This window comes from Tachyglossus aculeatus, chromosome 2 (genome assembly GCF_015852505.1).
Source record: "Tachyglossus aculeatus isolate mTacAcu1 chromosome 2, mTacAcu1.pri, whole genome shotgun sequence".
In the NCBI taxonomy this organism is placed as follows: Eukaryota; Metazoa; Chordata; class Mammalia; order Monotremata; family Tachyglossidae; genus Tachyglossus; species Tachyglossus aculeatus.
Genome location: NC_052067.1, coordinates 60,179,825 through 60,194,562, shown reverse-complemented (window position 1 = coordinate 60,194,562; position 14,738 = coordinate 60,179,825). Strand labels below are relative to the sequence as shown.

The 14,738-nt window shown below is 47.1% G+C and overlaps 1 protein-coding gene across 2 annotated transcripts in view; it reads right to left on the bottom strand.

The window, feature by feature from the left end:
• The window catches only part of CNKSR3 (CNKSR family member 3), a 107,414-nt gene extending 93,316 nt beyond the window's left edge, over positions 1-14,098 (bottom strand). For both annotated transcript variants that reach the window (XM_038769062.1, XM_038769071.1), the window contains exon 1: positions 13,688-14,098. In XM_038769062.1, the coding sequence (XP_038624990.1) occupies positions 13,688-13,739 (52 nt within the window). In that variant the 5' untranslated portion in view covers positions 13,740-14,098. The remainder of the gene's footprint in view (positions 1-13,687) is intronic.
• Positions 14,099-14,738: the final 640 nt, after the last annotated feature.

Sequence of the window (14,738 nt, the reverse complement as noted above, 5' to 3'; positions counted from 1 at the left end):
ACTGACCCAAAACGTTAGCTCTGGTTGTAAATATTTTGGGAAAGAGGATAGAGTATTCACACTCCTCCAGTAATGTATCCATTAACACAACTGGACCCAACCTAAGGTCTTGATCAAAGGTGAGCAATAAATTTGCCTGGAGAATATTATTCATCCACTCCTTCCTGACCCCCACAAGACTAAAGCTAAAATGCTGTGGCATTAACAGAACAAACCATCTCTCATCCGACTCTGAGGATGGGTTTAGAGTTCCCTACTAAATTAGCTACTACACCTGTTTCTCATTAAGTTAATGAGAAAATTAATACCTAGCCTAGGAGAAAGAGCATAGGCCCGGGAGTCAGAACACCTGGGTTCTAATGTGGGCTCTGCCAGTTGCCTGCTGGATGACCTTGGGCAAGTCGCTTAACTTCTCTGTGCCTCAGTTTCCTGAACCGTAAAATATTCTCCCTCCTGTTTAGCCTGTAAGCCCTTGCTCTGGGCAGAAAATGTATCTGTTGCATTATACCCTCCCCCTGTGCTGAGCAGCAGTGTCATGGGAGAGTGTCGAGGGCGGAGATTCATTCATTCAATCGTATTTATTGAGCACTGTGTGCAGAGCACTGTACTAGGCGCTTGGGAAGTACAAGTTGTCAACATAGAGAGACAGTCCTTAACAGCGGGCTCACAGTCTAGAAGGGGGAGACAGACAACAAAACATATTAACAAAATAAATAGAATTGTAAATATGTACGAGTAATAAATACATACAAATATATATACAGGTTCAAGTTTACTGCATGGAAGGAGGCAATGGTAAACCGCTTCCGTATTTTTGCCAAGAAAACTCTATGGATACACTACCAGAAGGATTGCTAGTGCAGGGTTTTCTGGGACAAATGTGTCCATGTTATTGCTATGCGTTGTAGACGACTCGACAGTCCAGAGCTCTGAACATAAGTGCTCAATAAATACCATTATTAACAATAATAATAATAGTACTTGAGCTCCACGGGGGACAGTGTGTCCAACCTGATTAACTTGTAGCTACCCCAGGACTTAGAACAGTGCTGAACAGATGGTAAGTACTGAAAAAAATACTGCTTGTTATAATAATTATATAATAACAACCCTCTCCCATCAAAGTCCAAATCTTTGAGGAAGGGAAAAACCAAGCCCCGTCATGGTAAACACCCTTCCCTTCACTAGAAGCCCTTCCCCACCAGGAAACCGTGAGAAAGGCAAGTGGCTAATTTAGGCATATGGCAGCAGGTCCAAACACTCTGTACCACTGATGCCTCCTACTAGTGGAGTTTTCCCCAGTACCATGCACTTGTAAGAAGAACTTTTCCAGAACAGAAGATGCATTTACCAAGAGAAATACCTGCTAAAAAACATGCTGAGAATTATCTTGTGCTGTTGCTGAGAAGTATTTGCACATACAAGCAAACATTAACATTTATTTATATTCTAATTAGCTGCTAAGTCTAGAGAGCTAATCTTTAGAACTCACAGGCCCAGTCATCAGATGGAAAAAAAAAGGTAGTGAGCACATGTCCTCAGCCTAGCAAAGAAACCAAACCCATCTGTGGAAAGTGGTGGAGTAATAATAATGTCATTTATTAAGCACTTACTATGCACAAAGCACTGTTCCAAGCTCTGGGGAGGTTACAAGGTGATCAGGTTGTCCCACTGGGGTCTCACAGTCTTAACCCCCATTTTACAGCTGAGGAAACTGAGGCCCAGAGAAGTTAAGTGACATGCCAAAAGTCACACAACTGATAATTGGCAGAGCCGGGATTTTGGAACCCATGACCTCTGACTCCAAAGCCCAGGCTCTTTCCACTGCTCCATGCTGCTTTTGAGTAGCATAATGTGCCTTGAGTAGCATAATGTGCCATGTGTTGTCCTCGACTCCGCTCTCTCGTTCACCCCTCACATCCTATCCGTCACCAAAACTTGCTGGTCTCACCTCCGCAACATTGCCAAGATCCGCCCTTTCTTCTCCATCCAAACCGCTACCCTGCTCGTTCAATCTCTCATCCTATCCCGACTGGATTACTGCATCAGCCTCCTCTCTGATCTCCCATCCTCCTGTCTCTCCCCACTTAAATCTATACTTCACGCAGTTGCCTGGATCGTCTTGTGCAGAAACGCTCTGGGCATGTTACTCCCCTCCTCAAAAGTCTCCAGCGGCTACCAAACTACGCATCAGGCATAAACTCCTCACTCTCGGCTTCAAGGCTGTCCATCACCTCGCCCCCTCCTACCTCACCTCCCTTCTCTCCTTCTACAGCCCAGCCCGCACCCTCCGCTCCTCTGCCGCTAACCTCCTCACTGTGCCTCGTCTCGCCTGTCCCGCCGTCGACGCCCGGCCCACGTCCTTCCCCTGACCTGGAATGTCCTCCCTCCGCACATCCGCCAAGCTAGCTCTCTTCCTCCCTTCAAAGCCCTACTGAGAGCTCACATCCTCCAGGAGGCCTTCCCAGACTGAGCCCCCTCCTTCCTCTCCCCCTACCCCCCCAACCCCCCGTCTTACCACCTTCCCCTCCCCACAGCACTTGTATAGGTATATGTTTGTACATCTTTATTACTCTATTTTACTTGTACATATTTATTCTATTTTGTTAATATGTTTTGTTGTCTGTCTCCCCCTTCTAGACTGTGAGCCCGCTGTTGGGTAGGGACCGTCTCTATATGTTGCCAACTTGTACTTCCCAAGCGCTTAGTACAGTGCTCTGCACACAGTAAGTGCTCAATAAATACGATTGAATGAATGAATGTTTAATTGCAAACGGAATGCCCAAGAATATATCAGCAACACAGGCAATTAATCAGTGATATTCACTGAGCACTTGCTGTGTGCAGAGCAGTGACCTGAGCACTTAGGATAACACGATACAACAGAGTTAGTAATTATCACTAGTATTTATTTAGCACTTATGTGCAAAGCACTGTAGTAAGTGCTTAGGCAAATGTAATACAACAGAGTTTGTAGGCATGTTAATGCCCATGCCCTCAAGGAACTTACAATTGAGTGGATGCAAATATTTTCTCCCTGTTCCCACCTCATTATCACAAATTTGCCATGCATTTACCAACTTCACAAGTGTTTGGAGACTCGATTAATACCATAATGGACTCTAAAGACAGAGGTATAAAAATACTATTTTATTTTGTTAATAAGTTTTGTTTTGTTGTCTGTCTCCCCCTTCTATACTGTGAGCCCGCTGTTGGGTAGGGACCATCTCTATATGTTGCCAACTTGTACTTCCCAAATGCTTAGTACAGTGCTCTGCACACCGTAAGCGCTCAATAAATACGATTGAATGAATGAAAGAAAAATACAGTCATACAGGTGAAGCCTCCTAAATTCCTAAGAAACTGTCAGGTTTCCTGCAATGCATGTTTTCAGTTCAACTTTTAGGTAGGACACTGTGAGGAAATTAGGAAACGTTGTTCCAAACAGAGTGCTTCCAACTGCATAGAACACAATGTCATTAGCGCCTAGAACACTGCTTGGCACATAATAATGATAGCATTTGCTAAGTACTTACTATTAGAAAGAACTATGTCTACAAACAGAGTGAATAACACACGTTATCCTTAACATAGCATTCTTCAACAATGTAACCCTGTCTTATTGGAGAAACGATTATAAGAGTCAAGAGATTAGAGTCATGTTTGGATGCTAAAGTTTAATAGCCACAGATTTAATTTGTTCATTCAGCCATCAACCACCTTTTTAAAAACACATGACTAATTTAATAAACAGGAGATTCAGCTGCAGATTGTATTCAGGGTTATAGGTATTTTGCATTTCTTTCATCTATGAATTATCGTGACATTTCAACTGATTCAACCCTGCTGGGCAGAGACCTCTGTACGAACTACTTAGATACTAAAGTAGAGGGTATGCCAAAAAAAATCCTACAATTAACAACCCTTTAAGTGATTATCCAATTAAAAAACTAAGTCTAGGAATGCAAGTTTTCAGTTCCCAGGCCGAACAAGGAAAGAAGCCACTGAATTACTATTTCATCAAAAGCTGGGTCACTCCCTAGTCATTAAAATAATTCATACATGACATCTTGGTAAAGTGTAACTCTTCTATGAAGTAAGACACTTTCTCACCCTTCCTACTGTGGCCCATGGAATCTTATCACTGATTTCAGACAGAGCAGTCTGTCATAGTACCCACTGGCCACTAATATAGTATTTACAAAGTATCATCAGGGGCTAACCATGGGTATAGGAGCTCACAGTATTCAGAGCCTTGAGACATAAACCGTATTTTGCCCCAAGTTCTGGTCAACAGAAAACCTTTTCCCTCCCTCCACATAAGAAAGTCCTCTCAGTTAAGTCAAAAGATGTCAATTTGAAGCTAAAAACACATTTCAATCTAACTTTTCTAACAACTCTTCCCCCATACAGTAAAATGCAAGTTTATACTCCTGAAAGAAACGTATCACTTACAGGACATGACACTTTCACTTCCAGCTTGTTGTGCTACCTTCATTCCTAACTGTATATATTACCAGGTAGTTGGCAGGTGCTTACAATTTGCTGCTAAATTTTAACCCTTCCTTTCCCTGGAATCATTGCTTATAGAGTACTAATGGCATTTATTAATTAGGGAAGCAGCTAGGCCTAGAAGTAAGACCAGGGGCCTGGGAGTCAGAGGACCTGGGTTCTATTCCCTGTGCTGCCACTAGTATGATGGGTGATCTTGGGCAAATCACTTAATTTCTCTGTGCTTCAGTTTCCTCATCTGTAAAATGGGGATTAAATCCTACTCCCTCCTACCTACTGTGAGACCGATGCAGGACAGGGACTAAGTCCAACCTGATAACCCTGAAACTACCCCAGCACTTAGAACAGTGTGAAGCTTTGGCAGATAGAAAACACTTAACCAGTACTATAATTATTATTATTTTACATGTACAACACCTTGTCCTGGATACTTTGGAGAAATACACCTAGCCCGAGGGTCCTCAATCTAAGAGGGAAATTGGGTGAGATTAGGAGTGGGAGAAACCCCAGAAAGGAACAGTGGGATACATTCTGCAGAAAATAATTACACAAAATGAATGGGGAGACAGTGTGGCCTAATGGACAGAACTCAGAACTTGGAGTCAAGAGGCCAATCCTATAGAGTGCAAACTCTTTCTTGGCAGAGAACTGTGTTTAAACAACTGTTATAGTGTACTCCCCCAAGCTAGTGCAGCAAGCATTCAGATTGATGGAAAGATAATCCCATTTTTGCCACTGGCTTCCTATGCAAGTTGCCTAGTCTTTCTGTGCCTTTGCAACTTTAAGAGGGGAGAAAAGGCAAATGTCTGCTCACCCTATCTCTTAGACTGAAAGTCACCTGGGGAACAGACCGTGCTTGATTTAATTCACTTATTTCTACTCCACTGCTTAGCCCATAATAAGCGCTTAATAAATACCATAGCTAATCAGGAGGAAATAAACTTCAGGCTTCCACAAGGCTCCAAACAGATTCAACCTTGACTGACAACTGCTCAATCTCCTAGGTGCCCCTCAAGACTGTTAGCAGGGACTGTGTCTACCAACTCTGTTGTATTGTACTCTACCAAGTGCTTAGTACAGTGCTCTGCTTACAGTAAGTCCTCAATAAACACGAGTGATTGATTGAGTGGGGTTCCAGATCAAGTGACTGCAAGTTCTACCCATCTTCCATTCCTTCAGAGATGGGTAAAACAGCTATCTAGGGTACCAGTATTTACTGAGAGTCCTCTGGGCGCAGCTCATGGTACTAACCACTGGGGATGAACACAACAAAAGTAACACATCCCCCATCCACAAGGGAGAAGCAAGGTAGTCTAGGGGATAGAGCACGGGCCTCGAAGCCAAAAGGATCTCCGGGTTCTAAACCCAGATTCACCACTTGTCTTTTCTGTGACCTAGGGCAAGTCACTTAACTTCTCTGTGTCTCAGTTACCTCATCTGTAAAATGGGGATTAAGACTGTGAGCCAAATGTGGGACACAGACTCTATCCAATCTGATTAATTTGATCAATTAACCTACCCCAATGCTTAGAACAGTGCTGGCACATAATAAGCACTTAATACCATTAAAAAAAATTACACTCCAATCAAAATCACTGGTGTGAACAGTGTCCAGTATATGAGGCCCCCCTCAAGGACTCATTCATTCAATCACATTCATTTAGCGCTTACAGAGTGCAGCGTACTGTACTAAGCGCTTGGGGAAGTACAATACAGCAATAAAGAGCAATAAACAATCCTGCTCACAACGAGCTCCAATTATCCGATGCAGAGATTTGGAAATTGGTTACCATGATTTAGTCATTTTATTTCCTGGTGACGGAACAATAATAAAGAACAAAATTTCAGTGATGTGGGAATCACCTAGAAATAATAATTTTAAAAAAATTTGAGCCAGAGGCAGATGCATGGTACCTGATAGGGAGATTCTGTCACATGGTGGTGACTACTGTATCTAATTGTGGGATTTGTTTTCTGAAACAAAAACTAGCTACTGCCTAACAACTGCCACATGCTGTTTCTTAATCATTGTTTTAAGGCAGGCCTGAACAAAAGGATTCTGGTCATTATGTAATCTTATCTAAGGACAGTGCTCTAGATTATAAACTTTTGTTTATATTGTTGTTCTTGTTTATAAACTCCTGTTCTGGGCAGGGACTATGTCTGTTATATTGTTATATTACACTCTCCCAAGCACTTAGAACAGTGCTCAGCACACAGTAAGTGCTCAATAAATACTGACCGAATGACTAAACTTTATTATCCTGTACTTGCACTGCACTCTCCGATGTATGCACTTAGTATTCTGCACACAGAAAGTGCTCAGTAAATACCATTGCTTGATTGAGATGGTATAGTTCTTGAAAATCTTGGGTTGGAGAATATTCTGACAGGCCCAACCTTCTTATACACAGTTTCGCTGCCCTGCCCTTATATTGTCTTTACCATATATCTGGACTACTGCATCAGCCTTCTCTCTGATCTCCCATCCTCGTGTCTCTCCCCACTTCAATCCATACTTCATGCTGCTGCCCGGATTGTCTTTGTCCAGAAACGCTCTGGGCATGTTACTCCCCTCCTCAAAAATCTCCAGTGGCTACCAATCAATCTGCGCATCAGGCAGAAACTCTTCACCTTCGGCTTCAAGGCTCTCCATCACCTCACCCCCCTCCTACCTCACCTCCCTTCTCTCCTTCTACAGCCCAGCCCGCACCCTCTGCTCCTCTGCCGCTAATCTCCTCACCGTGCCTCGTTCTTGCCTGTCCCGCCGTCGACCACCGGCCCACGTCATCCCCCTGGCCTGGAATGCCCTCCCTCTGCCCATCCGCCAAGCTAGCTCTCTTCCTCCCTTCAAGGCCCTACTAAGAGCTCACCTCCTCCAGGAGGCCTTCCCAGACTGAGCCCCCTCCTTCCTCTCCCCCTCATCCCCCCTCCATCCCCCCATCTTACCTCCTTCCCTTCCCCACAGCACCTGTATATATGTCTATATGTTTGTACATATTTATTACTCTATTTCTTTATTTTACTTATACATATCTATTCTATTTATTTTATTTTGTTAATATGTTTGGTTTTGTTCTCTGTCTCCCCCTTCTAGACTGTGAGCCCACTGTTGGGTAGGGACTGTCTCTATATGTTGCCAACTTGTACTTCCCAAGCGCTTAGTACAGTGCTCTGCACACAGTAAGCACTCAATAAATACGATTGATTGATATATGCACTTGAAAGCTTAGATGACAAATTTGCCGGTGGTGTTTGGGGATGATAGTCCCCAGGAGTTTCCAGGTGTGAAGGCAGAGCCATTGTTCACATTCCCAGGGCTATAAGGGTGGGACTCCCTGCTTCGCTCAGCCCCAGCCTCTTGACAAAACAGAAGATTCCAAACAACTTAGAAAAAGATACCTGAATCAGGTCTTTCTTACTCATTAACTCTCAGATGTCTATATAGGATTTATTTCCAAGCCTCAACCCAACTGTTCCCCAGAGAGAGTACTGCTCTCTTTCTGTCCCGGAGTTCAAAATGAGATGGCCCAAAAGCTTGAAATACTGTATCTTCAGTAGACATATTCATTCAATCACATTTATTGAGCACTTACTGTGTGCAGAGCACTTACTAAGCGCTTGGGAAGTACAAATCGGCAACATATAGAGACGGTCCCTACCGAACACTGGGCTCACAGTCTAGAGTAAGAGCTTAACAAATGCCATCATCATCATCATCATCATCAAATAATAATAATGTTGGTATTTGTTAAGCGCTATGTGCAAAGCACTGTTCTAAGCGTTGGGGGGGATACAAGGTGATCTGGTTGACCCACGTGGGACTCAGTCTTAATCCCCATTTTACAGATGAGTTAACTGAGGCACAGAGAAGTGAAGTGACTTGCCCAAGGTCACACAGCAGACAAATGGCGGAACCGGAATTAGAATTCATGACCACTGACTCCTAAGCCCGCGCTCTTTCCACTGAGCCACACTGCTTCTCAAATGCCATTAGTACTCTATAAGCAATCATTCCAGGGGAAGAAATACATGGAGCAATAGTGGTGGTAGTAATAGTAGGTAGTGGTAGTATTTAGTGTGGACACACGGTGTGATGCCTAGTACCACTGAGTTGCTCTTTGGCTTTTACAGCCAAAGAAGCAGCGTGCCTAGTGGATAGCACACAGGCCAGGGAGTCGGGAGGACCTGGGTTCTAATACCTACTCTGCCACCTGTCTGCTGGGTGACCCTGGGCAAGTCACCTCACTTCTCTGTGCTTCAGTTCCCTCATCTGTAAAATGGGGATTAAGACCATGAGCCCCATGTGGGACATGGACTGTGACCAACCTGATTAGTTTGCATCTACCCCAGAACTCAGAACAGTGTTGACCCATGGTCAGCACTTGACAAATACTATTATTATTATTATTATTAATAGTATTATTAATAATACTGGTGCTGAATCTTGAGCCATGTGGGCAGTTGGGGCTGAAAAGATCAATGGGATTCCAACAATCCCTTTTACCCCATTGGAAACAGATAGCCCATCTGATCATCCCTCTCAGGGATATCCACATGATTGCACATGTCCACGATTTATTTATATTAATGTCTGTCTCCCTCTCAAGACTAACGGCTCCTTGCAGACAGGGAACATGTCTGCCAACTCTGAATTTTCCCAAGCGCTTAGTGCAGTTCACTGACTGTTTGAAAATGCCACACAGGAGAGAGACAGGGTCTTGTTATAACCTCACCTAAGAAACACCTTAAAAAATAAGGAGATGTGTTCTGAAAGAGCTAGTGTTTTCAGAAAACCCCTGGTTTCCTGCTCTGATGGATAGCCCCCCTTCTCTTCGAGGCTCATGACCTTTCCCACTGGGCTGCCGGGGCCTGGAGGCAAGCAGGTCATCTGAGAGTGAGAGTGCCTGGAAGTGGCTCACCCTGGCTCAGCAACAAAGGAAACCATAGGAAATTGCAATCCCAATCCAAAATAAACTGAGGACAACCCACCTCCACGTCCCCTTCTTCCCAAACACCGGATGGGAACTCCCTCCTCAAAACGGATCTCACTCTTAATTCTGCCAGTGTCCAAACGGAGACTCAAATAGCCTCTCTGGCCGTTATGCACGGGGCCCTCGAAAAGGCAGGGTGGTCTGCTGGAGAGAGCACTAGGCTGGGAGTCTGGACACCTGGGTTCTAGTCTCGACTCTGCCCCTCATCTGCTGGGTGGCTTGGGGCGAGTCACTTCTCTCTACCTCAGTTTCCACGTCTGTGAAATGGGATTAATAATAATAATAATAATGGCATTTATTAAGTGCTTACTATGTGCAAAGCACTGTTCTAAGTGCTGGGGATGTTACAAAGTGATCAGGTTGTCCCACAGTGGGCTCACAGTCTTAATCCCCATTTTACAGATGAGTTAACTGAGGCAAAGATAAGTTAAGTGACTTGCCCAAAGTCACACGGCTTTGGCAGAGCCAGGCTTTGAACCCATGACCTCTGACTCCAAAGCCCACACTCTTTCCACTGAGCCACACTGCTTCCTAGCTGATTACAGAACAGTTGTCCCGCCCCCTCCCTCGGACGGGGAGTTCTCCACATGGGACAAGAGACTGCGATGGATTTGCGTGTGCTTTTCCCAGCACTCTGCCAAGGTACATGCTTCTGACAATCCTGCGCCCCCGAGCCGGCTCTTTCAGTCCCTCAGTCGAGGGCATTTATTGAGCGGTTACTGTGTACAGAGCACTGTACTAAGCATTTGGGAGGGCACAAATTTAGCAGATGCATTCCACATGGCATAGTGGATAGAACACAGGCCTGGGCGTGGGAAGGTCATGGGTTCTAATCATTCATTCATTCAATCATATTTATTGAGCACTTACTGTGAGCAGAACACTTTACTAAGCGCTTGGGAAGTACAAGTTTGCAACATATAGAGACGGTCCCTACCCAACAGCAGGCTCACAGTCTAGAAGGGGGAGACAGACAACAAAACAAAACATATTAACAAAATAAAATAAATGGAATATGTACAAGTAAAATAGAGTGAAACAGGTACAAACATATATACATATATACAGGTGCTGTGGCAAGGGGAAGGAGGTAAGGTGGTGGGGGTGGGGAGGATAGGGAGAGGAAGGAGGGGGCTCAGTCTGGGAAGGCCTCCTGGAGGAGGTGAGCTCTCAGTAGGGCTTTGAAGGGAGGAAGAGAGCTAGCTTGGCGGATCCCCACAGCACCTGTATATATGTATATATATGCTTGTACATATATATTACTCTATTTATTTATTTATTTTACTTGTACAAATCTATTCTATTTATTTTATTTTGTTAGTATGTTTGGTTTTGTTCTCTGTCTCCCCCTTTAAGACTGTGAGCCCACTGTTGGGTAGGGACTGTCTCTATATGTTGCCAACTTGTACTTCCCAAGCACTTAGTACAGTGCTCTGCACACAGTAAGCACTCAATAAATACGATTGATGATGATGTGGGGAGGGAGGGCATTCCAGGCCAGGGAGAGGACGTGGGCCGGGGGTCGACGGCGGGACAGGCGATAATGAGGCACAGTGAAGAGGTTAGCGGCAGAGGAGCGGAGGGCGCGGGCTGGGCTGTAGAAGGAAAGAAGGGAGTTGAGATAGGAGGGGCAAGATGATGGAGAGCCTTGAAGCCGCAAGTGAGGAATTTCTGCCTGATGCGTAGTTTGATTGGTAGCCACTGGAGATTTTTGAGGAGAGGAGTAACATGCCCAGAGTGTTTCTGCACAAAGACGATCCGGGCAGCAGCGTGAAGTATAGATTCAAGTAGGGAGAGACAGGAGGATGGGAGACCAGAGCGGAGGCTGATACAGTAATCCAGTCGGGATAGGATGAGAGATTGAACCAGCAGGGTAGCAGTTTGGATGGAGAGGGAAGGGCGGATTTTGGCGATGTTGCCGAGGTGAGACCGGCAGGTTCTGGTGACGGATTGGATGTGAGGGGTGAACGAGAGAGCGGAGTCGAGGTTGCGGGCTTGTGAGACGGGAAGGATGGCAGTGCCATCAACACTGATGGGAAAGTCAGGGAGAGGGCAGGGTTTGGGAGGGAAAATAAGGAGTTCAGTCTTGGACATGTTGAGTTTGAGATGGTGGGCAGACATCCAGATGGAGATGTCCTGAAGGCAGGAGGAGATACGAGCCTGGAGGGAGGCAGAGAGAGCAGGGGCAGAGATGTAGATTTGGGTGTCATCAGCGTAGAGATGACAGTTGAAGCTGTGGGAGCAACTGAGTTCACCAAGGGAGTGAGTGTAGATAGAGAACAGAAGGGGACCTAGAACTGACCCTTGAGGAACCCCTACAGTAAGGGGATGGGAGGGGGATGGGGAGGAGGAGCCCACAAAAGAGACTGAGAATGAACGGCGGGAGAGATAGGAGGAGAACCAGGAGAGGACAGAGTCTGTGAAGCCAAGGTTGGATCCCAGCTCCGCCACTTGTCTGATGTGTGACCTTGGGCAAGTCATTAAAGAAGCGTGGCTCAGTGGAAAGAGCACGGGCTTTGGAGTCAGAGGTCCAGGGTTCAAATTCCAGCTACGCCAATTGTTAGCTGTGTGACTTTGGGCAAGTCACTTAACTTCTCTGTGCCTCAGTTCCCTCATCTGTAAAATGGGGATTGAACCTGTGAGCCCCATGTGGGACCGGGACTGGGTCCAACCTGATTACCTTGTATCCACCCCGGCGCTTAGTACAGTACTTGAGACACAGTAATGGCTTAAATACCATAACTATAATTGTTATGATTATTATTCCCTGCCCACAATGAGTTTACAGCCCGGGAGGTCCGGAGCGACTCCCTGACTCTTCGTATCCAACAGACGTTCACTCTCCCCACCTTCAAAGCCTTACTGAAGGCATACCTCCACCAAGAGGCCTTCCCAGACTGATGCCTCCTTTTCCCTACTCCCACTTCCTTCTGCGTCTCCCTTGCATTTGTCTTTACTCCCTTCATTCACCCCTCCACCAGCCCATCATTCACGTCTACTTTTATCATTTATTTATTTATATTATGTCTGTCTCCCCCGCTAGACTGTCAACTCGTTATTATTACGAATTGTATTTGCTGAGTGCTAACCGTGTGCCCAGCATTGTACTCAGCGCTTGGGAGAGGACACTAGAATATCAGACACTTTCCCTGCCCATTTTCCCCGCTTAATTCTGCTGTACTGTACTCTCCCAGGCGCTAGTGCCATGCTCTGCACATAATACGAGCTCGATAAATAATAGTAATTATCATTATCATGGTATTTGTTAAGCACTTACTTGGGACCGAATACTTCTACTAAGCACTGCGGTGGATGCAACCAAATCAGGTTGGCCCCAATCCTTGTCCCGCGTGGGGCTCCCAATCTTAGTCCCCGATTTTCAGATGAGGTCACTGAGGCCCAGAGCAGCGAAGTGACTTGCCTAAGGTTACCCAGCAGACCCGTGGTGGAGTCGGGATTAGAACCCATGACCCTCTGACTCCTAGGCCCGTGCTCTAACCACTTCGCCCTGCCGCTTCTGGTCGATTCCTGTGCTCTGTACATGGAAAGAGCTCGGGCTTGGGAGTCAGAGGTCGTGGGTTCGAACCCCGCTCCGCCACTTTTCAATCTATATAACACGGGTCGTCACTTCACTTCCCTGGGCCTCAGTTCCCTCAACTGGAAAATGGGGATGACCACCGTAAGCCCCATCCGGGACAATCTGATAACCTTCTATCTCCTCCAGCGCTTGGCACATAGCAAGCGCTTAACAAATACCATCATGATCATCATCATATCTATTGTATCTTATTTTGTTAATATGTTTTGTTTTGTTCTCTGTCTCCCCCTTCTAGACTGTGAGCCCACTGTTGGGTAGGGACCGTCTCTATGTGTTGCCAACTTGTGCTTCCCAAGCTCTTAGTACAGTGCTCTGCACACAGTAAACACTCAATAAATACGATTGATTGATTGATTAGGGCCCGATCAACAACGATCGACTGACGGATTGATTGACGGTTGGCTCTGGGCGCAGGGAAAAGTTTATAAAGGGACCGACCCCCCCCCCCCAACCCTTCCCCCCGGGGGGCAGGGAGAAGCCGATTTTTGGAGAAGTTGGGGTTCAGGGGGGGCTGCGGCGGGTCGGAGGGCCGATCAGCGGGGTCCTCTGCTCCATCCGCGAGCCCCCGCCGACCTCTTCTCACCTCTGGTCCAGTCCACCACTTGCTTGGGGCTCCACTTGGTCACGGGCTCCATGGTGCCCGGCCCGCTCGGGGAAACGTCTCGGGGGCAACGGCGATCCTCCGGATCCTCCTCCCGCTGCTGCTGCTCCTCCTCCTGCTCCTCTCTTCCCACTACAGACCCTGTTTCCAGGCCCCCATGGTGTTCCCCAGCTCCTGCCGCCGCAGCTCCCACCGAGGTCGGATTGCACGCCCTTTTTCCAGAACGCCGCCTCGTTCTGTTCCTGCTCCTCCGGCTGCTGCACCACCACCACCACCTCCTCCTGCTCCTCCTGCGCTGCGCGCTCCGCTCCCTCTGGGCGTGCGGGTTGAGGTGGATTCCCCCGCCTTCCTGCCCGAGATCCTCTTCCTCGTCTCCCTCCTCCGCTCCCTCCTCCCCGGGCTCTCGGGCTGCAGACGGAAAGGGGCGGTGCGGGGCGGGGGCACAGGGCGGGGGGCAGGATGGACGCGCTCAGGTTTCACGTGGCGGGGCAGGAGGGAAACTCGGGAAACGGTCGCGTGAGCGGGAGGGGGAGGGTCCGCTGCCCCGCCCCCAGACTCCCACCCTCCTCCGTCTTTTCCCTCTCTCCTCCCCCTTTGCCCTCCTTCTTTTTCACCCTCGCCTTCCTTTCTCCTGTTTTCCTCTCCCTCTTTTTCTCTCCCTTCTACCTCTCTCTCCCTCCTTCTTTCTCCCCTTCCCCTCCCTTCTTCTTTTTTCTTCTCCTTCCCTCCTCCTTTTACCCCTTCCCTTTCCTCTAGTCCCCCTCCTTTTCCCCCCTCTTCCTTTTTTCCGTCTCTTCCCCTCCCTCTCTCCCTCCTCCTTCCACCCTTCCCTTCCCTCCTTTTTCCCCCTCCTTCCTTTTTCCTCTTCCCTTCTCCTACTCTTTTCCTTTTCCCCCCTCTTCCCCTTTTCCCCTTTTCCTTTCCCTCCGTTCCCCTCCCTCTCTCCCTCCTCTTTTTCCCCTCTTCCCCTCCCTCTCTCCTCCTTTTCCCCTCTTCCCCTCCCTCTCTCCCTTCACCTTTTCCCCCCTCTCCC